This window comes from Aulonocara sp. 'chitande type north' Nkhata Bay, linkage group LG7 (assembly GCF_057382095.1).
Source record: "Aulonocara sp. 'chitande type north' Nkhata Bay isolate Kocher_YH1m ecotype deep benthic linkage group LG7, A_spYH_male_GT1.1, whole genome shotgun sequence".
In the NCBI taxonomy this organism is placed as follows: domain Eukaryota; kingdom Metazoa; phylum Chordata; class Actinopteri; order Cichliformes; family Cichlidae; genus Aulonocara; species Aulonocara sp. 'chitande type north' Nkhata Bay.
This window is the reverse complement of record NC_141350.1, coordinates 60,073,255-60,098,870: the sequence shown is the minus strand read 5'-3', so window position 1 is coordinate 60,098,870 and position 25,616 is coordinate 60,073,255. Positions and strand designations below refer to the sequence as shown.

General features: G+C 39.4%; 2 protein-coding genes across 3 annotated transcripts in view; both read right to left on the bottom strand.

Moving 5' to 3' along the window:
- cpne2 (copine II) overlaps positions 1–13,545 on the bottom strand; it is a 55,011-nt gene extending 41,466 nt beyond the window's left edge. The window contains exons 1-2 of one of the 2 annotated variants that reach the window (XM_086301716.1): positions 13,259–13,545; positions 7,336–7,529 (exon numbers count right to left, since the gene is read on the bottom strand). In XM_086301716.1, coding sequence (XP_086157842.1) covers positions 7,336–7,512 — 177 coding nt within the window. In that variant the 5' untranslated portion in view covers positions 7,513–7,529; positions 13,259–13,545. Of the gene's footprint in view, positions 1–7,335; positions 7,530–11,204; positions 11,321–13,258 lie in introns of those variants that run through there. The other variant, XM_086301717.1, reaches the window with a different exon arrangement.
- Positions 13,546–14,636: 1,091 nt separating this feature from the next.
- Positions 14,637–25,616, bottom strand: part of nlrc5 (NLR family, CARD domain containing 5) — a 38,003-nt gene continuing 27,023 nt past the window's right edge. The window contains exons 42-55 of the mRNA XM_086301715.1: positions 25,263–25,346; positions 25,083–25,166; positions 21,254–21,328; positions 21,029–21,106; positions 20,831–20,914; positions 20,248–20,337; positions 20,048–20,131; positions 18,641–18,724; positions 18,284–18,367; positions 18,103–18,186; positions 17,931–18,008; positions 16,891–16,974; positions 16,656–16,739; positions 14,637–16,550 (exon numbers count right to left, since the gene is read on the bottom strand). Coding sequence (XP_086157841.1) covers positions 16,469–16,550; positions 16,656–16,739; positions 16,891–16,974; positions 17,931–18,008; positions 18,103–18,186; positions 18,284–18,367; positions 18,641–18,724; positions 20,048–20,131; positions 20,248–20,337; positions 20,831–20,914; positions 21,029–21,106; positions 21,254–21,328; positions 25,083–25,166; positions 25,263–25,346 — 1,159 coding nt within the window. The 3' untranslated portion in view covers positions 14,637–16,468. The remainder of the gene's footprint in view (positions 16,551–16,655; positions 16,740–16,890; positions 16,975–17,930; positions 18,009–18,102; positions 18,187–18,283; positions 18,368–18,640; positions 18,725–20,047; positions 20,132–20,247; positions 20,338–20,830; positions 20,915–21,028; positions 21,107–21,253; positions 21,329–25,082; positions 25,167–25,262; positions 25,347–25,616) is intronic.

The window sequence follows — 25,616 nt, the reverse complement described above, 5'->3', positions numbered from 1 at the left end:
GAGTCGCTACATATGCGTGTCTGTGTTTCTCCAATCTTTTTTACTCTAGAGATTCCAAGAGAATGATGTGTAGTCTTAACATTAGTTTTGACACACACTTCTCTAAAAACATTTAATACTGAATGCATTAAACAAGAATCAGCCTCGGGCAACTCTTCAGCATCCCTGATTGTGACACCAGCATGTCGTAAAGTCTGTGGCGCCCACTCGAAGCCAGGATTCCCCCCGATAACAAGATGCAGCTAAAAAAACAAAACAAACTTGGCCAGTGATGATCAAATCTGTGGGAGTGTGTTAGACAGAGACCCAACAATGTGCCTCCTACCTGCCATCCCCAGAATTACTATAGATTCCTATAAATATTAAACCTTTGTCTGACGTTGGGTTGATAAAGAACAGCAGATTTATCTGAACTTTTAAAGTAGCCTGCTGCGGTGGTTTGTAGTAAATGTATCCTTAAACCAAAACAAAGTCCTAAAAAGCTGCAGCCGTCTGACAGCACTTTATCCAATTTAAGGGCCCTTTCCCCTAAAGCCATTGTTTTTGATGTTTCTCAATGCGCTGTGTTCTCAAGGCCCCAGAGAGCAGTTCAGACAGCAGACAGATAAGAGGGTGTGGGTGCCTGAAAAGAGTGCTGTGAGAGTCATGTTCTTTGCTCTGACTCTTCTAAACCAGGTAGTTGACTGGCTCATCCCACTACTCTCCAGCCTGACTCACCCACGACACGTACAATCATTAAACGAGGTCACATATACTCAGCCTGTCACCACTGAATATAAAAGGCCTTAAAAAAGTTCAGCTCATTCCTATAACGGAGACGGGAGGGATGAAATGCAAACCACTGGATGTCTAGAATTTCAATCTGGAGAATTTAAATTAAACTAACTGAACTTTGATACACACCAAAAAAGTGAAATTCTTTTTGAAAGGAAAACTCTTATTGATGATCTCCAAACCTATGGGACCTTTGGTGTCAAACACAAAGCCCAGGGGCCAAAATCAGCCTCCAATAACTCCAATCTGTCTCACTGAACGGATTTTGAAAATGTGAAGGAGGGCGTAAATTTTACACTTGTACAGTAGACGTATTTTCATAGGCTAATCTGTTCAATAATTGTATGCTGTTGTAATGCTGCTCCTTTGACATAAAGAGTCAGATACCATCACATATTTGATTTGGCAGTTTTAAACCAGATACCCCTCCTGATACAACCCAAAAGGGGATTTGTGTCTCTAGCTGGAACTCAAACAGTGACCTTTAGTTTGCCAAGCAAATATGTCAACGATCAAACTATGGAGCCATCACTATTGCCCTATAGTGTCTAAGACCAGCCAAACATCGAACAGTTTTTTTCTTGAGCCCATTTCCCAACATCTAACACTTTTATTCATAGTAACATTTACTGAAGGCACATCTAGACAGTTTATTAACCTTAAACGAATCTCCAATTCTGCAGAATCCTGGTATATTTTCTATTCACCAGTCTTTACTCAAAAACCCCTGCAGCAAACAGCAGTACCGCCATCTATTACTTAGCTGTTCTTATGCAAGTGGTTGCATACGATCTTCCAATGTTCATATATATTGTATATACTCCTTTCACTCTTCTTGTTTGCTATTTATTCCTGATGTCTTTACTATTTACATTTTATTTATATTTATATTTTATTTTAATTCTGTCCAGTACATGTACAATAACAATAAAGGGCTATTCTATTCTATTCTATTCTATTCTATAAAATGTACCTTTCTCGTGCCTCTGTGAATGCTTTTATCTAAGATACATTTCTCTCTGACTGTAGGTAATGATATTAGTACAGAACTGAGATACTCCAGCAGGAAAAAGGTTTTAACTTCACCCTGCTACCGGTGCTTGCAGCACTTATCCATCTGTCTGACTCATGGGAAGGGAGCAGTGGAGAATGGCTGCACTTCGTAGCTTAAAAACTCAAATTATTGGGACATCACAGCACGCCAGCAGGCTAAAATCTCATAGCAGTGCCTCTGTGGATTTGATCCTGGTTCACTGAGCTTTAGAAATGAATCAGATCCCTCTGGCGCTTCATGCCTCCTTTCGTTTCTTATCTGTTTATGTTTACTACTAGATAAAAAAGAAAAACAACAATACAGGTCACTGAGATTACTTCAGATAGAGGCACTGCCCGCTGCAGGAAAAATTAAGCTGTAGAACTGCAGCTGGAGGAAACAGGTACAGGAAGAAAAGTACAGGTACTGATAGGGTTATGATAGATAAATAAATAGACTTTTAACAAAACAAATGCAATGGATGTGCATCCCACAGCTTAATTTATAGTGAGTTAAAGGAATTTAGAAGCAATCTGTTATAAGTGTTCGTGCCTTAGATTTGAGCGGACACTTTTATTTTTTTCATTCAGCAGACAGGGAGAACCTCCCCCAACAACCCGCACCCCATAACATAACAAGGACACTTCAGCCCAACAGCTCAATACCAAGATGTTGAATCAATGAAACAAACCAAAGCGGCTCTAAAGACATCGGTGATGATGTTGCTAATAAATAATCACTAGGACCAGCCTACAGCACCAAAACAATCTCTGCTAAACACTGACAACTGGCAGGTGCAAAAATGTACCAGTGAAAGTGTGCTTTGGCTTTACAGTTTAAATTTAATGTGTTATAACCATAAAAAATGCAACACAGTGGCTGTCAGCAAAAGTTACTTATTTAGTCATCAGCTACAACAATTTTAATATAATTTGTGTCTTCTTTGTGTCCCGAATCATGTCCAAAGTTCACTTTCCTTTAAGCTTCAGTCTATTTACCACCATTTACTGAGGCTTCTAAATATCCCGTGTTTATTGTGCACTCACTAACTTTGTTGTATGTTATGGGTTACTGAGCTGAAAGTCTGAGTTTTCAGTGTCTCTTTGAACATGGATTGATCACCATGGTAACTTGTGCTTACTGCATAACCCGATCTGGAGCAGATTATGTTCAGCTTCAGTTTAAAATAGTCTGGCGCACAACATTTTCAGTCATTCAGTCTATTTACAGATGATACGAAGGAGCCTTTACCGCCACTGAAATAATATTCTAGCAATGAGTGTTTTCATGTTATGCAAAAGAGAAAAAAAAAGAAAAAAATCTAATTTTCTGCTCTTACTTTTGATATGTGTAATTACATATCAAATATTCTGGGGAGTCCTTAATCATTTACGAGTGGAAAATTCAAAACAATACTCTGGTGTGGAAAGTTTTAAACCTAATATTAATCATACACTTGTATGAACTGACTGTCCGTGTGCTGAATTTCTATTCTTTTGATCGAACAGCTAAATTTAATAACGTAGGAATTTAAATTACTGGAAACTTGGAACTCTGGGGACTAATCGTAGAGCTTTGAAGTTGTGATAAATGTAGAGGTGTGTTTATTTTTTAAGACACATTTTTTAATATTCTTATAACGTATTTAAAGATGAAAATTACTACAAAATGTCAGTTATATGGGGCTTAATGTGAACCATGCATAGGCCAGTTTACATTGGAATGAATTATAACAAAACTTACTGTTGAGTATCATTTAGTATCACAAATGTAGATCTAATAAATAAGGCTGCATTTACTGCAGAGGACTGTTAGATTTTTAAACCCTCTGGTTTGAATATGCCACTGCCTGTGAGTTCTCACTTACAGTGTTACAGGCTTATATCTCGGTTTATAACACGTGTTGAGATTAGTATTAGGATTTGGAGTTGGAAGCTCGGAGAAAAAAAATCCTTGGATTTAGAAAATAGCCTCGGTAGTGTGATACTTGGGTGCCACATCATTTACATAGCTGAGATCCATATTTCTGTAGACCTATCACATTCTTCAAAGACTTTCTAACACTAACTTTGGCTGCTATCTCCCATTTATGGCTACAGTCATTCACTTTCTTTTGCCTTCTTCTTGTTCTGTCACTCATTCATGTCATCACCTCGCTGTCTTTCTCTCCTCCTCCTCCTCATCCTCCTGTCTTTCTCTGGATAATTTCCCCCTCGCCTTCTGCTGCACCCTTTTCTCATCTCCCTCTCTCGCACCTCCTCGTTCTCACACTCTTACCCTTTCGTACCCACTTTTTCTCTCTTTCCCCTCCCCGATGGACCCAGCTGCTTCTCACACCTCTAGCTCACAAGACAGACGAAGATAGACAAGAGACTGAGACACGGAGACCTAGAGAGGGGAAGGCTGGCGACAGGAACGAGAAAGACAATCAGAGAAAAAAACTGAAAGGAACAGGAGGAGATCAGAGAAGTGAGAAAGCTGAGTGTGAGTAAAACAGCGAGCTGTGGATAATATCCGCGAAAAGGTTCGGGCCTCATTTCGCCTCCTCCATCGTTGCCTCACTCTAGGAGCACTAAGCTTTTGTTTCCCTTCCCGTTGCTATGGTAACTGTTGGCAATTTCACATCGGAGCCACATGCCCTGCTGACCGACAGCTAGCTGCAACCCGAGGCACTCGCCTACACACAAACACACACACACACACACACACACACACACACACACACACACACACACACACACACACACACACAAAAAAAAACCCAGATTGCTCTGTTGACCAGCTGTTAGCTGCAGAAGATTCGAAGGAGGAGCCTGCACACACCAAAGCTTCATCACCGTCTTCCTCTTGAGCATCTTCAACTTGTTTCCTCAGTGGGTCTACATGGATAGACCATGTATGATCAGGACACATGACAGCCACTTCCTAGCAGTGAATGCACAAAATATTAACAGTGCTGTTCCGACATAATATGGACTTTGAGCAAGTGGGCTGGTAGTTTAAACGTCATCAAATGTCCGTTCCAACTGCGACGGTCAGTCGTCTCCATCACATGCACCACGTTTCTGGAAATCTTCAAAACAGATGTTTGCTAAGCTGCTCTGTTTAGAAATATAGTAGCTGGCAATGATTCTGCCTATTGATTTTCGTGAGCAGTGTGCTGGAGTCTTGAAAATGGCCTCATGATTATTACCATCTTCTCATGTTGGACCTCTGCACCGACGCTTCAAACCTGACTCAAGCTCACAGCAACAGTCGACGTGCACTGTGTACTTTTACTGCGCCTCAAGTGCGCTTAAAGTGAATTAGTAATGGCAAAAAGATGACTTCACAAAGCTGGATGAAGCGTTTGAAGACCTGTTAATATAAACTAACCCAAGAAAAATACATAATTACTGTGAACTGAGAACTATATAAAAATAGCTAACAAACAGCAAAACCAACTGACCAAGATCTGATACAAACTGGAATTTAGCAACAGAGTTGCTGCACTTCAACCTATTACCCCAGTTGTTGCTATTTGCAGGAAACAACCCAAACGAGCCAGGCTTGCCCTAATCACAATCATACTACTGTTCTAATAATGCTCTCCTAGCATTTTGTTTGCCTTAGCAAACCATCTCAATGAGCTTTTGGGAAAACGTATTTACACATATTTGTACCATTAACTCCTTCCCCTCAGTCAGCGGGTACTGCGGCAGATAAATTAAAGGTGCATCAAAGCTACTGAGCTAAGATCTGTTTCTTCTGCTTTGGACTCTCCAGCTGTCCATAAAGCCGAAGCAGAGAAGAAGAATTAGCAGCTGATTTCAAACCAGTAACTTTCTGCTTTGAGTCATGAGCACACATCAGTGAGAGCCTCTACTGACCAGAAAGGATTTCAGTACAGCTGTTGTTTACTTCTCTGTTAGTTTTCTTGTCAACGGTAAAAACCAACAACAACAAAAACGAAGGTATAATCACTTCTTTATGCTGTCTGGACCTGTGCTCTGGTTTAAAGAGAATAAAGTGACGTTTTATGCCATTCAACTAGACTTCAGTGCCATCTTGTAATGGATACAAGGAACAGGTGAGTGAATGAGAGTCAACACAGTCAAAATGATTAAAACCACCTGAGTGGCTTTATCCCCGATGGGCATTTCTCATCACTGGTATGGACCACCAAGCCACTATACACATAGTTACCAGTTTCTGACTTATAAATGTCAAAAAAATAACACTAAAGGCCTTAAAATCCAATGAACAGCTAATGCAGCAGCCAAAGGCATTCGTTTTCCACTGCCTGTTCAATAAAGATACACGTAGCCACCATGATACCACGCGCTGGTTGGTAAAGGTCACAGTAAAGTCTCAACCTAAGCATTTTCAAAATCAATACCTCAGCTTTATGAAATCTGACTATGAAACTTAGGGCAGTGACTGACAAGTAGTTAGCCTGGCAAGGAGCAAAGGAGCTGATGGATGTTTTCCTGTAAATTTCTACACAACTGATGTCATTAGAAAGAATGTGTCACTTTTTTACAGCTAAATGCTTTTCTAGTTAATTTTTGATTATCTCAAAGCATTTTTAATCCTCAACTTCCCAGTTATTGAGTGTTAAAGTGAAGTAAGCTTGTCAAATTGTAAAAATTTCTCTTATATTCTGTGAACACATTCCTTTTCCATTCCAGGCAATTCAAATGCAGCAACAGAAAGCCACACTTCTAATTGGAAATATGGCTTTCACTTCAGTTTAACCCTGCACCTTTAAGAGAAATGTCATCAGTAGCAGCTTTTGGTGTTTCCCCTTATTTGGTGCTTTTCCAAAGTTTAAATCAGAAAAAAAATTTTGTTTAACATGATGATGCATCCTCGTGAAACCTGAGATTTTATGGCAATGATTTAAAAATGTCAAACATGTATTACTGACTCTCTTTCCGGTTTTTGTGCCTTTGCCCGAGTCTACACTACTTGTCTTAGATTGGAATGCCGCTCATAAATCTTGCAACATCCTATTGGGCTCAGCATGCCATGGCTGATGCCAGATGGTCAAGACATCATGACTTTGGATCTGACTCACAACCTATAGGCTCTTCCTGCAGAGTATCATAGACTACAAACAAAACCTTCTGGTTCCCTTTCCTCGAGGAGCCAGCATGGTGGATGTAACCTTAAAAGCACTTCTTAGAATTATTCAAATTTTCCATCCTCCCCTCAATCTTTTTATTTCTGCACTTTAATCTTCTCTCTCCACCTCCCAGGAGTCGCTATACACAGTGTGAAGAAGCGCCAACATGGGTTTGACTACTTATGATCTTAACAGTAATATATCAACTCTCTGTTCGGCCTTTCCTCTTCAGTCTGCCATTCCATTCTCCATTGATTCTGCACCATTAAAACAAAACAATCCTCTCATTTCTCGTGTCATTTTCTGTAGTCTTTCTCATCACTTGTTCATAAAGGTGTGGGAAACAAATTTCCCACACGTGGGACTAATAAAGGTTATCTTATCTTATAAAGGATGTATGTCTCTCCATCCTTTACTGTACCTCCACCCAGTTTCCATCCACTTCGTGGAAGAGAACGCAGAATGGATCCGACTTGGAGGCTACATCTCGATCGAGCAGGCTGGACGCAGTGACCGACAACTCCACCCGTGTGACACAGTGCTGAGGTCCGACACTGCGCTTCTGGCCATCAGTGGCCAAGCCCAGTGTGTAGGCCATGGTCACACCTGATCACCCTGAAGGAAAGCAAACAGGCAGAAGTAGGCAGAAAGACTTTTAGTTTCATACTTCTTGACACTTAACCAAATATGTCATCCTGTCGATTGACAAAAATAAGATAAAACAGAGCTGCTGTGATTATTAATAACAAATCTCAGCACATTCTCAGCTTGTGCAATGAGAATATGTGCAGTGATATCATGACAGTGAACTAAAACTCTCTGCATTACGTGCAGTTAGCTGGTGGAAACATTACACCTGAAGATGCTACCTTTGGCTCTGTGAAGTGGTGAGGGTTATTTTTTCACAGACTAAATGAATTTATCCTCTGCAGAGTACCATCATAGCAGAGCTGTTACAGCCTGCATCACAGCATAGGCGCACATTCACTCACATTCCTATAAACACCTTCTTCTGTACTTTTTTGCATAAGTGTTCACTCACTGTGTGATGGGAGCATCAGAGAGCAACCAAAGGATATCTGGCATATCAACCACCAACCTTTTGGTTTCTAGATGACCTGCTATACCTCCTGAGCTGCAGCCACCCGGAATAGAACATAGAAAATATATCATATGTTTAAAATGAGAAAATGTACTATTTTAAGACAGCATTAAGGTCATTATGAAATTGCTGACAGCAACACAACAGTGTATAAATGTCTGGGAACTGAGGAGACCTGCTGCTGGACTTTTGGGAGAGGCAAGCCATCCCATTTTTGTTTGATATAGGATTCTAGCTGCTCAGCAGCACTGGATCTCTGTTGTATGTTTTCTTTGCACTAAATTTTTCCAACAGCTAAATGGTCTGGACTGTAGGCAGGTCAGTTTAACACCCGAGCTCTTATACTGTGCTGTTGGAGTAGCTGTGGTTGGGCTTTATCTTGCTGAAATATGCAAGGCCTTGCCTGAAAAAGGGGTCGACTGGATGCAGCCATATGTTGATCTAAAACCTGTATACATCTTTCAGCATGGGCACATTGCTAACTCCATAGGCACTAATGCACCACCCTAACATACAAGATACAGGCTTTTGACTCGAGTTGGTCCAAGGTGCAAGCTTGATGATCCCTCTCCTCTTTGGTCCATGTTTTCCAAACAGAATTTCTGTGTTAACAGGCAGCGATTCCTGGAAGTGTTCCCGAGCCCTTTAGATGATTTCCATGACAGAATGGTGCCCACTTTACAGTGGGGCAAAAAAGTATTTAGTCAGCCACCGATTGTGCAAGTTCCCCCACTTAAAATGATGACAGAGGTCAGTAATTTGCACCAGAGGTACACTTCAACTGTGAGAGACAGAATGTGAAAAAAAAATCCATGAATCCACATGGTAGGATTTGTAAAGAATTTATTCGTAAATCAGGGTGGAAAATAAGTATTTGGTCAATAACAAAAATACAACTCAATACTTTGTAACATAACCTTTGTTGGCAATAACAGAGGTCAAACGTTTACTATAGGTCTTTACCAGGTTTGCACACACAGTAGCTGGTATTTTGGCCCATTCCTCCATGCAGATCTTCTCGAGAGCAGTGATGTTTTGGGGCTGTCGCCGAGCAACACGGACTTCCAACTCCCGCCACAGATTTTCTATGGGGTTGAGGTCTGGAGACTGGCTAGGCCACTCCAGGACTTTCAAATGCTTCTTACGGAGCCACTCCTTTGTTGCCCGGGCGGTGTGTTTTGGATCATTGTCATGTTGGAAGACCCAGCCTCGTTTCATCTTCAAAGTTCTCACTGATGGAAGGAGGTTTTGGCTCAAAATCTCACGATACATGGCCCCATTCATTCTGTCCTTAACACGGATCAGTCGTCCTGTCCCCTTGGCAGAAAAACAGCCCCATAGCATGATGTTTCCACCCCCATGCTTCACAGTAGGTATGGTGTTCTTGGGATGCAACTCAGTATTCTTCTTCCTCCAAACACGACGAGTTGAGTTTATACCAAAAAGTTCTACTTTGGTTTCATCTGACCACATGACATTCTCCCAATCCTCTGCTGTATCATCCATGTGCTCTCTGGCAAACTTCAGACGGGCCTGGACATGCACTGGCTTCAGCAGCGGAACACGTCTGGCACTGCGGGATTTGATTCCCTGCCGTTGTAGTGTGTTACTGATGGTGACCTTTGTTACTTTGGTCCCAGCTCTCTGCAGGTCATTCACCAGGTCCCCCCGTGTGGTTCTGGGATCTTTGCTCACCGTTCTCATGATCATTTTGACCCCACGGGATGAGATCTTGCGTGGAGCCCCAGATTGAGGGAGATTATCAGTGGTCTTGTATGTCTTCCATTTTCTGATGATTGCTCCCACAGTTGATTTTTTCACACCAAGCTGCTTGCCTATTGTAGATTCACTCTTCCCAGTCTGGTGCAGATCTACAATACTTTTCCTGGTGTCCTTCGAAAGCTCTTTGGTCTTGGCCATGGCGGAGTTTGGAGTCTGACTGTTTGAGGCTGTGGACAGGTGTCTTTTATACAGATGATGAGTTCAAACAGGTGCCATTCATACAGGTAACGAGTGGGGGACAGAAAAACTTCTTACAGAAGACGTTACAGGTCTGTGAGAGCCAGAGATTTTCCTTGTTTGAGGTGACCAAATACTTATTTTCCACCCTAATTTACGAATAAATTCTTTACAAATCCTACCATGTGAATTCATGGATTTTTTTTTCACATTCTGTCTCTCACAGTTGAAGTGTACCTCTGGTGCAAATTACTGACCTCTGTCATCATTTTAAGTGGGGGAACTTGCACAATCGGTGGCTGACTAAATACTTTTTTGCCCCACTGTAAATGCAGTACCAGAGGATTACAGGCATTAAATAATGTTTTCCAGACTTGTGCACAGAGATTTCTCTCGATTCTCTTTTGATGATATTATGTACTGTAGGTGAGGAGATATTCAAAGTCTTTGTAGTTTTATATTGATTCTGAAAAATGCTGAAAATTGTTCCACAATTTGTGAAGATAGTTTTTTGCAGATTGTTGAACCTTGTCCCATCGTTACTTGTTCTTTTTATACCCCATCATCTTACTGACCTGTTGCCACTTAACCCAATTAGTCACAAAATGTTCCTCCAGCTGTTTCTTTTTAGTGCCACTTACTTTAACGGCCTTTTGTTTTTTTTAAATGTGTTGCTGTCATCCAATTCAAAGTCATCTTAAAATGACACATTTTCTCAGTTTAAACATTTGATGTTTTCTACATGCAACTGTGAATAAAACATGTGTTTATGAGCTTAACACCGGTGAACACAGGTATATCTGATAAAACTAAGTTATGGTCCTGTTCTATTTAGCATGTTGATGCCATTCTTGTCAGTGAGCATACACAATGCCAGCACCTCATCCAAATGGAACAGAGCCATAATTAGAGTTATTAATTACACCTGTGTTTACCCTGAGCCAAAATGGCTGCTCAGTAAATGGACAATTAATTAGACCAAACTAAAACAGAGTGCAGGTACAGAAACTGGCTGAAACATTACCGAGGCTTAAAATGACAGAAACAGATGTGCAGAGATTTTCCTGTTAGGCTGTCATGAAAAAAAGATAAACAGCCAATATCAATATTATTCATAACCTATGGTCACCATCAGCTCAAAAGTGTCTGCCAGTGCCACGAAGAGTGAGTAAATAAATGTGCTACTCTCATGTAATGTAAATGTAAAACTGTAGGTTGCTGTTACATACACACAGATGGCTGGTGTCCAGGATAAACCGCAGTTTCCTTGACGTAACTCTAACAGACAAGCATGTGCATGTGCTCATCTTACGCTGTATCCAACCAAATCCTAAATTACTGGAGACACCGCTGAGGAGAGAACACGAGATGCTCCCAACACCCTGGGTGTCTGTATCTGTTGCCACGCAGAGAGCACAATTACAGAAATCAGTGTTTGACATTTGTCGAATGGAAGTAACATTTTAATGTCACAGTTTGTTTGTTTTTTTAAGTTGTTTGACATATGTGATATCTAACGAAATGAGTGGAAGTTTACCCAGATAACAGAATTAGTAAATCCCCATTACATCAGATCACCTTGAGAATTCGGCTTAATCACACAAATGGTTCTGGTTGGCTAAAAATACCCAATGAGTACAAATAAAACAACACTGGTGTAAAAAAAAATCCACTGGGGGCATTATGAGAGTCATAGTTACCCTGTGATAAACCCAATGATACCCAGGATTAAGCACTGCAAAGACACACACACACACACACACACACGCTGCCCTGAGCCCAGATCAAAGCCATTACCTCTAAACTAAAGAAGCCTCAGGCTAGGAACGGAAAAAACAGAAAGAGGGAATACACACACACACACACACACACACACACACACACACACACACATCTTGAAACAATTGCTGATTTTAGTAAAAAATGTTGTGAATATATTCTCAGTGGTATTGCATTTGAAATAATTCCCAGGTGGCTTTAAGGACAATACAAACAGCACCGCACCCGTGTCCAGATCAGTGGTTTTGTTCTCACAGCGGCATGCTAAAAGGATGCTGTCTGTTGCTAAGATACTAATGTGTCATAAGCAGCGTGCTCCTCCCGCTCAGCTCCACTGTGATGTCAAACTGGTAGTGGTGATGCACTGAAAATACCAGTGCAACATTTTCATTCACTCGCTTTATCATTCATAGGTGCGTGTTTTGACTGGCTCAACTACTTTTACTCACTCGCTCCTTGTTTATGGTCTCAGTGGCAGTCTCCTGTATTTATAGATGCTATTAACAACTCCAGTGAGAGAAGGAGCAGAGAGTGGGATAAATCCAGCTTTAAGCTGACACCTGCTCTATCCCTTATATAGAAGTCTGAATGATTAAGAATAAAAAGACATCACAGATTGCCAAATAGCATTATCAAAGAAAACATGGCTTCATGAAGTATGCTACAATGCACCAGAGCAGCTTTAAAAGGTGTGCAGTATATTGCTCAAGTGAACTGTGCTGCACTTTAACTGGATTCAGGATAGGTCCGCAATATTTGAGACATGGGGGGAGGGGGGGGGGGGGGGGGGGGTGAGCAGGATGAATGTTTTCTAAAAGCAACTGAACCTCACAAAACTGCATGTTTCTTGTACTGTGGCTCTAAAAGACCTAGAGCTGCTATTGCATCATTTTTGGCTACATGATGCACTTTGTGTATGAGTGCACTGTAGAAAGAAAACACAAACAAAATCCAGGTCCAGGTGCAGGCCTCTGACTGTACTGACCGTGCCAAAAAGCTTCACACCTGCTCACACCTGCAGGATGGGCAGGCAGCTTAAAGTGACTGACTGAGGCGGAAAAAGCATGGAAGCAGATGCCAACTTGTTAATACTAGCGGAAGGATCAGCACGCTTTAAGTGTAATTACAAGACCGGTGAGCCATATTGGTGCCAAAGTGGCCAACATCAGTGAAGAGTAGACTCCAGATCTGAATGAAGGAGAGAGATGTGCCAACTTGACCATTAAAACTCTCTTTCACACACACAAACACAACACCTGTCTATTCTGTACCATATTTCCTGTGATATTTTTTTGGTCCTACATGAAAGGTGCTCGTCAAAACATGACATCTTCCCCACATCCTTCCGTGATTAACCTCCAAGAGAAGCACACCGACTGTACATTTTGGCTGCAAGGGTTATTTTTGCGTCTTAGAAGCTCCCCGGTTCCCCTTTGACTCGGGAGCTGCTGTCAGATCTCTTCTTCTAATGTAAACCCAACAGGAAAATGTGAAACCGACTCACCTCGGTAAATGACGAACAACTTCTCCGCCGCTTTTCACTTAAAAAAATCTTTAAGTGCTGCGCACAGTAAAGAGAGAGGAAAAGCAGAGCCAATTTTCCTATAAAGGAGTGAAAGCTGAGGTTAACATTTTTTTTATTATTAATTTTTTTTTTTTAACCGGAGTATCCTGGAAGGCGCAACAGTGTGTGAACACAAACCATCCTCGTAGCCTGGACTGTGCTCTCTGCGCCCGGCCACTGAAGGACGGAGTTTAATAAAGCCAACAGTGGTGGCCTCACAGCGGAAGTACGACAAACCCACTCCCAAAACAAAAGCGGAAGAGTCAAGCAGAAAAAACTACTTCCGGTTAGTCATTCATGAGCGATCAGTGTCTATGTTTTCCATAAAATTACAGAACAGGGAAAAGATGCATGTTTTTATACCCTAGTTAATACGGGGAATGCATTTATTCCACATTTAAAACATTTATTATTTTGATTTTTTTTAATTTACTAAGTACTTAGTTTATCTCTAAAACATGACTTTAATCTTCTTCCTTGTGAATAGTACAGACACCAGGCCCCAAGTTTGTTAACTTTCTTTTAACACTACAGCCACATTAGATGTAAAATAAGGCTATTTACAGTACTCAAAAGCACGAAAGAATCAGCACTTTAAAGCATTATTTTGAAAGTATTTTTTGCTTCTGCTAAACGCAGCAAAGCCAAAGCATGTACATCTGCATGCGCAGTATTTTATGTGTTATGTATTCAGTCTTATTTTAGTTTCCATTGTTATTTAGTTGAATTTCAATAAAATGTAAATTACCCTTGTAAAACTTGACATCTTTAGTCACATTTGCATGTTTTTATGTGCTGCGTGTAAGCACGCCCACAGTTTCAGAGTCTCGTTGATCCTGGGGTATACACAACATTTTTCTGATAATTTCATATGAACATTGTGCAAGAATAGCAAGCAAAGCAAATCCATCTTCTACGGAGAGAAATTTGCCTCCAAAGGGTTGCAAATGCGTACGATATGATCCACAAGCGTAAACTAACCTTCATAAATGTTTACAATGATTTGTGTCTAACTTTTTAAGGACTCACGAGTGCTTCAATCCACACACAAACACCTGAAGTAAAAGGACCCAAGTTTTGGTAATCCTCATGCAGCCCATTCTGCAGTACCACTGTTAACCACAAGAGGGCGGAAAGCGAACATAAATGATAACATTTCACTGACGTCCACAGCTGCGAACGCAGCTGCTGGTGCCGCTGACAAGGAAACAGGAGAGGTATAAATTGTGCTTTCCACAATGAGCAGGACGTAAGATGACCTAATCTACACCAAAACGATGTAAAGACAAAGCATAAAGCAATCAGGTATCAACTTTTAATTGTTGACATTGAGAACAAACCAGAATTTTTTTAAGTTGTATATTATAGTTGAGGTGCATATTTTTGTATTAGACTTTATTTAACTGGCATGTATTGCTAGAGCAGATTTTGCTGAGTTTGTGTCTTGTTGACCTGTTTAAATTTAACATCATACTTTATAAAACCGCTGACATAACAAAAAATAGAAACTCAATTTAAAGTTTTCTAATTAGCAGGTCACATCTTAATGCAACTCATAGTCAGGGAATATCAAAAGTATCTGCAATTTTTCTGTCAAGCACAACCTGCACACAAACCTTTCAAAAACTATATTTAACAAATAAGCAATTTTAAATCCTTTCAGTAAGAGCCAGTGTTGCTCCAAAAATCAAAGGAAAAATAAACAAAACAAAACAAAAAAACGGACAATTACACACAGGAAAAGAGAAAGGAATAAGGTGCATTACATTCAGAAATCAAAGCATCAACATGACTTTAGAAAGTCAGAAATACAACTGGTGCGACCTGCAAAAATTACAGTATCTTCTTTTGGTCACAAAGCAAATACATTCCTATAAAAATGTTTCTTTTTAAAAATTTTAACCCTGATTCAATCACAGCTCAATAAATACATACAATTTCTTGTGTCCTCCTATGATAAACAGCAGAAATAAATACGCACATTGGATAGAGACCACGACCTAGAGTCACCATAGGAGCAGGTAACTCTTCTTTTACTGTGACTTTGTGATTTCTTGTGTTTTCAGTAATGTGGCCTCTAATTATTGTAAACATTCCACAATGCAAATTGACTCCTCGTATCAGAGTCTGCAAAGATATATTCATCATTTCCTCACAGGAAAATAACACAGTGTGGCCTTTATTTTCACAGCAGTTTGGGAGCTCAGTGGTGTGCTACTGAAAGGCGGGGCTCAACACAGGTTTAGTGATTTCACACTTTTTTAAGTGCATACATAAGTTAGTGTAATCTTTTTTTTAAAAGCCATCTTTAATGTACTTTGTGATTTTTTCTAATTTTATTGTAACAAGTTTGAAATGATCATGTCATATGGGAAATACTGTAGTCCCGTTATAACAGTAAAATATTATCTGTTCAATTCAGTAGGGAAGAATTTAGTCATGAGTGCGATACATTAGTTAAAAGTGAACAGGCGGGACCTGCTTTGTTTATGTGTGTGTTTTTCCTTTCTCCCAGGAATTCAATGATAAAACAGGAAGCAGCTGGCCAGTCTCTCAGCATCACTCACTTGGGTGTCCTCGCCCACCTACTCGCCTGCCTGGGAAGGTGATGACAGTATACCCTCTGCCGTAAAAAAAACTAATTCTACTGCTGATTATTACGACTGATTACAAAAGTAAGTGTGTTATTTCAGTGGCTTTGAAGAAAACACTTTTTGTTCAAAATCTAGTGTGGTGTTCTACTGATCAGCTGAGCGTGCCACCTCTCCCAATTTGTGTCCATAAACCTCTTTGTGTGCTCCCCTGTTAATCTGACAGCAGCTTTTGAAAAAAAGGTTTCAGTGGCTTCCACCCGTCTCCTGCTTTGTGAAACCAAAGGCCAATCAGTGCAAAGTCAGGGATTTAAATAGTTTCAAAAATACATTATTTCTTCTTGTTCTAACAAACTTATTTCAACTGTACAGCCGTGTTTCAATAGAGCAGCACTTAGAAAAAAACCACCCAAAACACTTCAAGCAAAAAAAATAAAATAAATAAAATTCTCACAGATTTTTAAGTCAGTGTTGGCAGAAAAAGTACTGGACTGTTCGTCTGCACTGGTGCTGATGAACTGGAATTGTGCTTCTCAACTGTCAAGCAGTGCAGATCATATCAGGTGGAAGAGAAATTCATCCTTCTGTCCCTTAGACTGAGCCTATGGACATCACCGTCAGAGATTTTGTTCTTCCAGAGTCTGAAACCAAGTTCAATAACTTATAAAGGCCAGAACATTACCACAACATTAGAAATTAATAAGGTTTCCTTGGATAATGCAGGTCTAGCAGTGCAGGAAGTTTACCTGATGAGTTGCAGAGCAGGGCAGAACCTTAAGGCCTTAAGCAGGGCCTCCGCTCCAGAAACACTCAAGCTGTTGCACTCGAGACTGTGAGAAATAAACACTTAATCTCTCATGTACTGAGACAAGAGTTGTTTTCCTTATTGGTTTTATAAATATAAGAAAGCCTAAATGAAAAGTGGAATGAAAAAAGCAAAACTCTTGCAGTTGCGGGTCTTTATGTGTGTGTTTTACTCACTCTATCTGAGTCAGCGTATGACAGAAAGGCAAAACCCTGGCCACTTCCAGTGCCACTTCATCACGACAGTTATTCCAACCCAGACTAGACAGACACCAAGACATAGAGAGAGAGAGGTTTGATGAACAGAAGCTGAAGCATCACGCAAAAATGTTATCCTAAGATGCGAATATCATAAATTACTTTTAATTAAAAACTAGAGTGTTATGTACAACAATACCTTAAATAATTAAATAATCAATTCCTTAAAACGTGTGGTGCTGTGTAAAATTTAGGCAAAAACAGAATGAAATAATCTGCAGAGTTCAATCCATATTCTGTTCATAAGCGGCAATAGAAAACATCCAGTGTTTAAACTGAGAAAAATATTTACTCATTTTGTATTTGATGGGTTCACAGTGTCTCAGCTGGGACAAGGGCAACAAAAGGGTGGAAAAGAAAGTGGCATTATAAAGAAACATGTGGAGACCATTTAGCAAATAATTAGGTTAAAATGCAATGGGTTGGTCACATAGTGGGGTATAAAAAGAAGCAGTGATGGACAGAGGCTGAACAATCTGCAATAAAAAAAACCCTGAATATCTTCTCATACAGTGCATGACATCATCAGAAAGATTGAGTAGATTTGGAGAAATCCCTGTGTGCAAGGGACAAGGTCAAACATCAGTATTGGATGCCTGTGATCTTTGTTCCCTCGGATGGAAATGCATTAAAAACAGGCATGCTTCTCTCACAGAACTCCCTCAGGAATACTTCCAGAAATCACTGTTTGTGATTCATCTACAAGTGCAAGTTAGTGCATGTAAAGAAGAAGCCATATGTGATCATAGTAACTTTAAAAGGAGCTAATATTTTTCTTAAATGCTACATTTCAGTTAAAACCTTTGATGTGTTTTCTATTGTGAATAAAACATGAGTTTACAAGATTGACAAATCATTACATACAGTGTGTGCCAACTCTTATAGAACTGACATGTCCATGAGTAGAACACAGAACAGCACCAGATTATTAAATGTTTGATCACTTTGCTTTATCTTACCCAACTTCCTGTATGAGGGGACAGTGAGCCAGACTGGCTACAACAGGACGCAGCTCTGAAGTCCCAACAGAGGTCAGGCTGAATTATTGTGCAAAAGACAAAAAACAATCAGTAAGTGTAGTCATCTGTGTGAGCTGTGATTCTGAAAATAATCAAAGCAAATGAGTCTTACTTAATCTTTTTGAGGTTCTTCATGCACATTATGGCTTTGGAAAGGCTATTGGAGCCTTCATGGTCAATGTGGTTGAGCGAAATGCTATAAATGACACAGAAATACAGAAGAACAAAAAGACTGAATAAGTGAGGGGAGAAACACATATCAATAAGAACATGTAACACTGTGTGAGACTTACTCTAACACACTGAGGTGTGTCAGTGATGGGAAAATGAGGGCCATCCTGGCAGCAGTGAGGATTCCCAGTTTGTTATCGGACAGACTGGAAGAGTGCACAAAAAGACATATAAATATGTACATTTTAAAACAATCTTTGAGTTGCTTGAGTTAAATGCCAATTAATGATATAGCCAAATATATAAAACTCAGCTTTTCCAAGGAAAATAAACAATTTTGAAGATTAAAATGTTCACTCAAAAGTTTTGAGGGCTTATTTTGTGCACTTCTTTAGCCAAATGCATGCACATGCAAACTCTTGCACAGTGTTGCAATCAAATGCCAAAAGCACATTTACAGGAATGAAACGCATTCTCACCAGAGCTCCTCCAGGTGGCTGCAGGCTTTCAAAGCCTCAAGCAGCTTCTCTCCTGATTGGTCACTGATAAGGTTCTTTGACAGCCTGGAGGATAAACACACACAGCAAGAAAAGCAAATTTACTCATTTTTAATAACTGTTAATGGACCATGTAAAGTGTTCTGTCAATAGTTTGTTTTTTTGATTATTCCACTTGATGGCGCCAAACCTAACTCAAACTTTACTTTTAAATTATATGGATAATAGACACCCTACACATTACAGTGGATTGATATAGCTCAATTAAATCTTCTCTATAGGTAACTGGAAACCCTTTTGAAACTGTGCCATAAACTACTTAAACGCTTCAACTTTGCAATAATATCATTTACAACTGATCACGGAATATTTAGGACCAAAGAAATTTCACAAGCTGACTTGACTTGTTCTTTCACAACTGTTTGCAAAGACATACTGCATGGTTGGGTGCTTGATTTGATTGATTGATTTGATGTGTGGCAAATGGACTGAAAACACCTGAATTCAAAGATTACGAGATTTGGCCCAGTACTTTTGTCCTTATGGCATAGATTGCATTAGTTACTGGAAGAACTTTGGATTGAATTTAATCTGGGTCATTGTTTCTGGCTATGCAACCTCAGATTCAGAATTCCTTCAGTTTACTTGATGTGTATAGGTTTACTGCTTGCCACAACAATTATTCATTGGGATCTACAAATAAAAGTGGAAGGAAGTAGAGACAGTGAGCCCAGTGGAGGCAACAAAGTTGCAAATTTCTTCATCAAATTTTGGGAAGCTTTCATTCAAGCCAAAGAGTTTAACTTGTGCACATTTAAATGAGTACTTCAGGGGTTCAAACCGGAGCTGGATATGTAAATATGAAGTATAAGCATAAAAAGACCATTCTCTTTAAAAAAAATAAGCATAAAAGCATAAGGGACGGTAATATGAAAAACATCTTGAGCCTGTAGACATTTTGTGGCTGTCAGTCAAACACACTTGGAAGGACGAACCTGCTGCATAGTGCAAACAGTTGGTCCCCATAAAGGAACGATAAAATTGCTGTAACATTCTGAATGACTTGCACGTCTCAACCTGTGGTTCTGATTTATGGCCCAGCATGTACTAATATTTTTATTATTGGATTGTTTACAAAAAAGGCAAAGAAACTACTTCACACTCATGTTGTATATGACAGGATAAATGGAACTCGGCATGAGTATAATCTACAGAAGATTGGTCATGTGACATAAACAAAGTATTTTAAAGCATTAATAAAAATATTACTATTTCTCTTGGGGTGAAGGTGAACATATCCTGGAGAAAACATGTTGGAAATGCAGCTAAAGGGTTTTGGAGATCAGTAAAATACAAACTTTCTATGTTTTCCACCCCCTGTGTACATACTTTATCTTCCTGAGCTCTTTCCAGTTCGGAATGAGCCTGTTCAGCTCTTCTATTCCTCTGCAAGCCATCCTCCAGCCCCCCAACCTGAGAAAGAGCAAATCCAACATTCTCAAAGCCAAGCTTCTTCTTTTTTTAATGACAGACTGACAGAAGGTGAATGGTAATGTCCAGTGAGCGCTAGGTATGAATGAAAGACTCACTCTATCTGCTCTAAATGTGCGTGTCCCTTCGTGGCAGCCAGGAGATCCAGAACGCTGAGATTGTCCATTGCTGTGACAATCTCATTCAGCCTGGTACACACACACAAAATGTATTAGTTATGTTAGGTAGATGTGTATTTTGATGAGGATTTATAGCCATGGGAATATGATCTGTATGTTAGAAATGCATAAAAGGCTTTGACATATGCTGACCAGGCACCTTGCCAGCTACATTTTACAGCTTAGCGCTATGAGAGAACTGGGAACGATAAGGGACAAATTTGTCCCTGCGGTGGGGGGATTAGTAGGATCAGATCCTACTAATTAATTACGAGGTTCATAAGAGCCTGATGACATGCTGGTATGACAAACAGCACCAACATTGGCCAACAAAAAGCATCATGTGCATTATAGTGTAAATGCAGAGTGAAGTGCACTGTGGTGAAGACAGCAAAGATGTCTGCCTGGAAGAGTTTTGATCTCTGTTCAATAAATCCTGAAGACTATGTGGTAAAGAACAAACCAAGATTTACTTTAGCTCTTGGATTCTGACTACTGCAAAGAAACAGAGAGTGTTTCTTACCTGAGACGGCGAATAGAGTTGATATGTTTTAGAGCTCGTGCCAGACACATCCTGCTCTCCTCATTCAGTGCCACAGAATCCAAACTTAGGGTGCACAGAAAACACAGAAAAAAACTGACATTTTTTAACAGCTTCTTTATTTTATCCAACAGAAAAAACAGCTGTATTGTTGTATCTGTGTGTGTGTGCATGCCTTACCAAAGGTCTTCAAGAATAACACACTGTCCCAGTGCTTCAATGAGCTGCAGTCCTCCAGGCAAAACACAGTGGGAAAGACTACAGCAGAAAAGTTCCATTGTGAACAAATGTTTATTCACTGTGTGTAACATTTTACAGCAGCCTAAATATAAGTTCATATTCTAGACATTATTTTTCACACAGTCATGTACATCCACACTCATCTTATATATCATAAATGCTTACTTAAGTGATCGTAGACAGGGCAGAAACCTGGTCATATTCTGAGCTGCCGTCTCACTAATCTGATGACCCGACAGACTGGAAGAAACAGAGGATGGTTAGAGCCCCCCAGTGCTCGGTGTAACACATTCTGAAGTAACTCTTACTGTAATCACATTACATTTTTCAGTAATATATTACTACTATATTACTAAATTTAGTATTACATTACATTTACTTATGTTGCTACTTGCATTACAAAGGCTCAATAGGCCAGACAGACAAAAAGGAAAAAAACAAAAAACATCTAACAAGCCTTTATTTTTCTTGTGTTTGTGCTACAATCAGCTGGTAGACGATCACTTTTTGGCACAACACCTGGAGCTAAGGGGGCAAAACAATCGCATGAGTGCTGCTGTTTGACTGAGGAAGAATAAAGTAGTCGTGGTAAGCCAATCACATGACCACTTAAAGATGACAAAGCAACAAGGTGATATATACCAGTTTTTAAATTGTGTTGATGGGCCACGTAAAACCAGAGTCATGATAAACAATATATACGCCTGTTTTTTCCTCAATAGTTTCGTCACGTTTACTGTCTAAGGACAGCGCAGCGAGCACTCTCTGCTTATGAGCAAAAAAATTAAAACAAAAAACAGCCTGCTCGTGTTGGTGGAAAAATGTACCATGTTGACCGATCAAAAAATGATATGGCAACATGACATGTGGTTGTTTAGGAAGAGGGGGAAGTTTTAGGAGTGACGGCGAGAGGGAGAGAGACAGAGAGAGACAGCAGAAAAAGAGAGAGAGCGAGTTTTGAGATGTGAGAAATTTGCGACGTTTAGCATGTTTGGAGCGTCTAGTTCATGTGTTGTCTTGTGTAGTTAGTGTAGTGGTGTGGATAGTTTTGTGTTGTGTGTCAGAACAATGAGGTGACTGCTGAATGAAAACAGGAGGAGTGATACACCTGCTGCTGTCAGACCTGCAGGTATCAGGCTGTGATGTTCTCCTTCATAGTGGACAGAAATATTTGGAGTGGCACAAATAATTTGTGTGACATCTTATTGAATGCAGAACAGCTGATTGTTCTGTAAATAGTTTGAAATGGTTATTAAAAAAAGGGTAAAATGTAAATGGCTGCAAATAACTTTGTTGTTTGCAAAACTTTAGGATAGGATTTTAAGATTGACAATTTATTTTTGCATTTAAAGTTATGAAATATGTTTCATTAAACATGTTTGTGGTTGTTACAGTAAAAAATATCACTTTTTCTACTCTGATTTGATGTTTTTTGTTTGATTTTAGCTCAATTGTGTTAACACAGTATGTCAAAATGAAAACATAACTGTAAATTCAGACACGTGAGGTTGTGCTGAAAAGGATGATACCAAACAAGGCAAAGTAAATAGTTTTTAAAGGTGAAATATGGAGGAAACATCAAAGGTAGTTAAAATGGCCAATTCTACCCTGGACCCCAGAGGGATAAACATTTTTTTTAAAGTAACGCAATAGTTACTTTTCAAGTAGTTAATTACTTTTAGAATCTTGTAACTTAGTTACTAACTTTTTTGAAGAAGTAACTAGTAACTATAATTAATTACTTTTTCAAAGTAACTTGCCCAACACTGGTGACAATGCATTTAGATCATTATACAGAGTAACATGAAAGTAATGTAACGAATATTGTAACAAATCCTTCCTTTGGTGAGAAATTAAGTAATTTACTGCATCACTTTTAATTACTTTACATTACTTTGAGCAGTGAGCCTCTACATTGGATCCACCTGTCCACAGAAGATCATGAAAACAGTTCACCAGGGGGTGTGAAGGGAAAGGTGTTTATTTATCATACTGGGCCTTTATTCTGGGCCTCACCAACAGAGATGGGCAGTAACGCGTTACTTGTAACGCGTTACTGTAATCTGATTACTTTTTTCAAGTAACGAGTAAAGTAAGGGATTACTATTGCAAAAACGGTAATTAGATTACCGTTACTTTCCCGTAGGAACGCTGCATTACTGCGTTACTAAAACCGTGATTTTTTGCGAGAATGTCTCATGACAGTGACGTAAGCGAGTGTGACCTTTGTGAAAACAGCTGTGTGCAGATCAACAATGGATCACATATCGATTGTGGGAGAGAGTATGAGCGTGCAGCATTTAAAGCGTGGAAGTAATGACCTTACTTTGAGTTTGATTCCATAAAAAGTGACAAAAAAATTAGCGTCCATCGTGCGTGGGAAGAAAACTTATTTTTACAGCGAAAAAACCCCCCTAAACTTCCAAGCAAGCACCGAGTGCGCTACGACGTAATGGGAAACTCACAGAGAAACTCGCGGATTCTTCAACTGACCACGACACACCTGCACCAGGGCAAACCTCCGCCTACCGCAGTCCTGCTTTACAGGTGAAAATAGAGCAACAGGACCGCTGAGTCTTTGACTTTATTTATTTTCTGCTGTGTTTTACTTGCATCTATTTGAAAGAGTGAGTGTAAACACAAAAACTATTTTATTTTATGTGCTGGAATGTGCAGAAAATAGGTTTAAATGTTAAACTAATTTATTCAAGTCAGAGAATGTTGCATATAATTACATTTTTGCTTGATGCATAAAGTTAAAAGATTAAAACTGATAAAACAAGTTAAAAAAAGAGAGACTTTTCCATTTAATTACATTTTGTATGATAGGTTATGCAGAAAAGGTAGAATTGGGCTGAAAGATCTATCGCTTTATCACCTCTTCAGGTTGTAAATCGTGTTTTTAAAAAGTAACTAAGTAACTAAGTAATTAATTACTTTTAAAAATAAGTAATCAGTAAAGTAACGGGATTACTTTTTGGGGGAAGTAATCAGCAATTAGTTACTGATTACTTTTTTCAAGTAACTTGACCAACACTGCTCACCAAGAATGGCTTATATATTTGGGTTTTTTATGAGCCTGTCACTTCTTCCTCCACGTCTTCACTACACTTGTTAAATACATATACCAAGTTTCTGACTAAAAGCTCGTTGGGAACTACTGTATTGGTGAAAAATACTGTTTTATGCCTTTGAAACTGTGCTAGCTTTGACATTTATCAACTAAATGAGAACAAATTATGCTCCAGGCTGCTAGTAATGAAAATAGTTCTTTGCCAAGTTTTATGTGTAGGCACAGCACTGGTTCAACTTGAGTGTCTTTTCTGCGTTTGAACAATCCATGAGTCAGTGTTAAATGGCTGAATAAAAAACACTCCTACAAAAACGTTCAGGTACAAGAAAATCTGGTTTGCTGGAAACATATTACAAAGAAATAAAGGGTGGCTCATTACTTTTGCACAGCACTATAGGTAGCGCTGTGGAGCAGTCATTAGCAGTACTGATGGTGACCGAACAAAGGGAAACAGAGGAAAGTGTTATAATTCCTCCTTAAATTGGGAACATTATAAAATCCTAACAGCAGTTATGACAATCTGAGATATGGCCACCTTTTCAAGGTTTTGGAATCATGCAATCCACAGCTGCTTTTTTATATTATTATCATTATTATTTTTATGAATGCTCTAATTTCCCAGATATCCTGAATGGAGCATTGGCCATGTAGGTATTTGTAATGTCCAGTGGAAGAGTGTTGCTAAATGAATGAATCAATAGGGGAATTGAAAATTAATGTTCTAAAAATGCTTCGGACAAGTTCTAAAATGTGTTGCTCACTTTAAGTGCTGAATTGTGTTAGGCTGCAGGAAGACCTGTGACAATGTCTCGAGCACAGTCACATCACTCTCTTTGGAAGCAATATTGTGGATGACAGAGAAAATAGTTGTTATAGGAGATCTTTAAAAGTCAGGTTGGTCAAATTTGAAAAGGTTCTGACCTGAGTGAAGTGAGATTGGGCAACCGGGGAAGAACAGAACAGAGAAACTCAGCTCCCTCTACACCGAGGCTGTTGTGGGAAAACCTGAATGGGAACAAACATTTTTTTTTTTACTAATTTATTTCCCTTGAGTACTACAGAGCACATGCCAATGTTAAATACTGAAATGTGACTACTTACTCCAGTTCTGTCAGAAATGGACAACTGAGGATGACGCTCTCTATGGCTGCAAGCTGATACACATTTACTGCACAGTCCACAAGGCTAAAGCAGAGAGATAAGAGGAATTCGTTTTTCCTTTATACTGTCTTTACTTTCAAAGGAATTCAGCCAGAGTGTGGTGTAAATTAATACAATTTACTAGAAAAAAAGAACAACCTTTACAACAGTGGGCTTTTTCTTTTTTCCTGCAAGGAAAGCTAAATATATAGCATATACACTGAGTAATATAGCAGTGCGTGGAGGCTGTAATCAAAGTGTGCATTCCTTGCAGGTATCATGAAAATGTAAAATATAATGTATAAAATAAAAAAG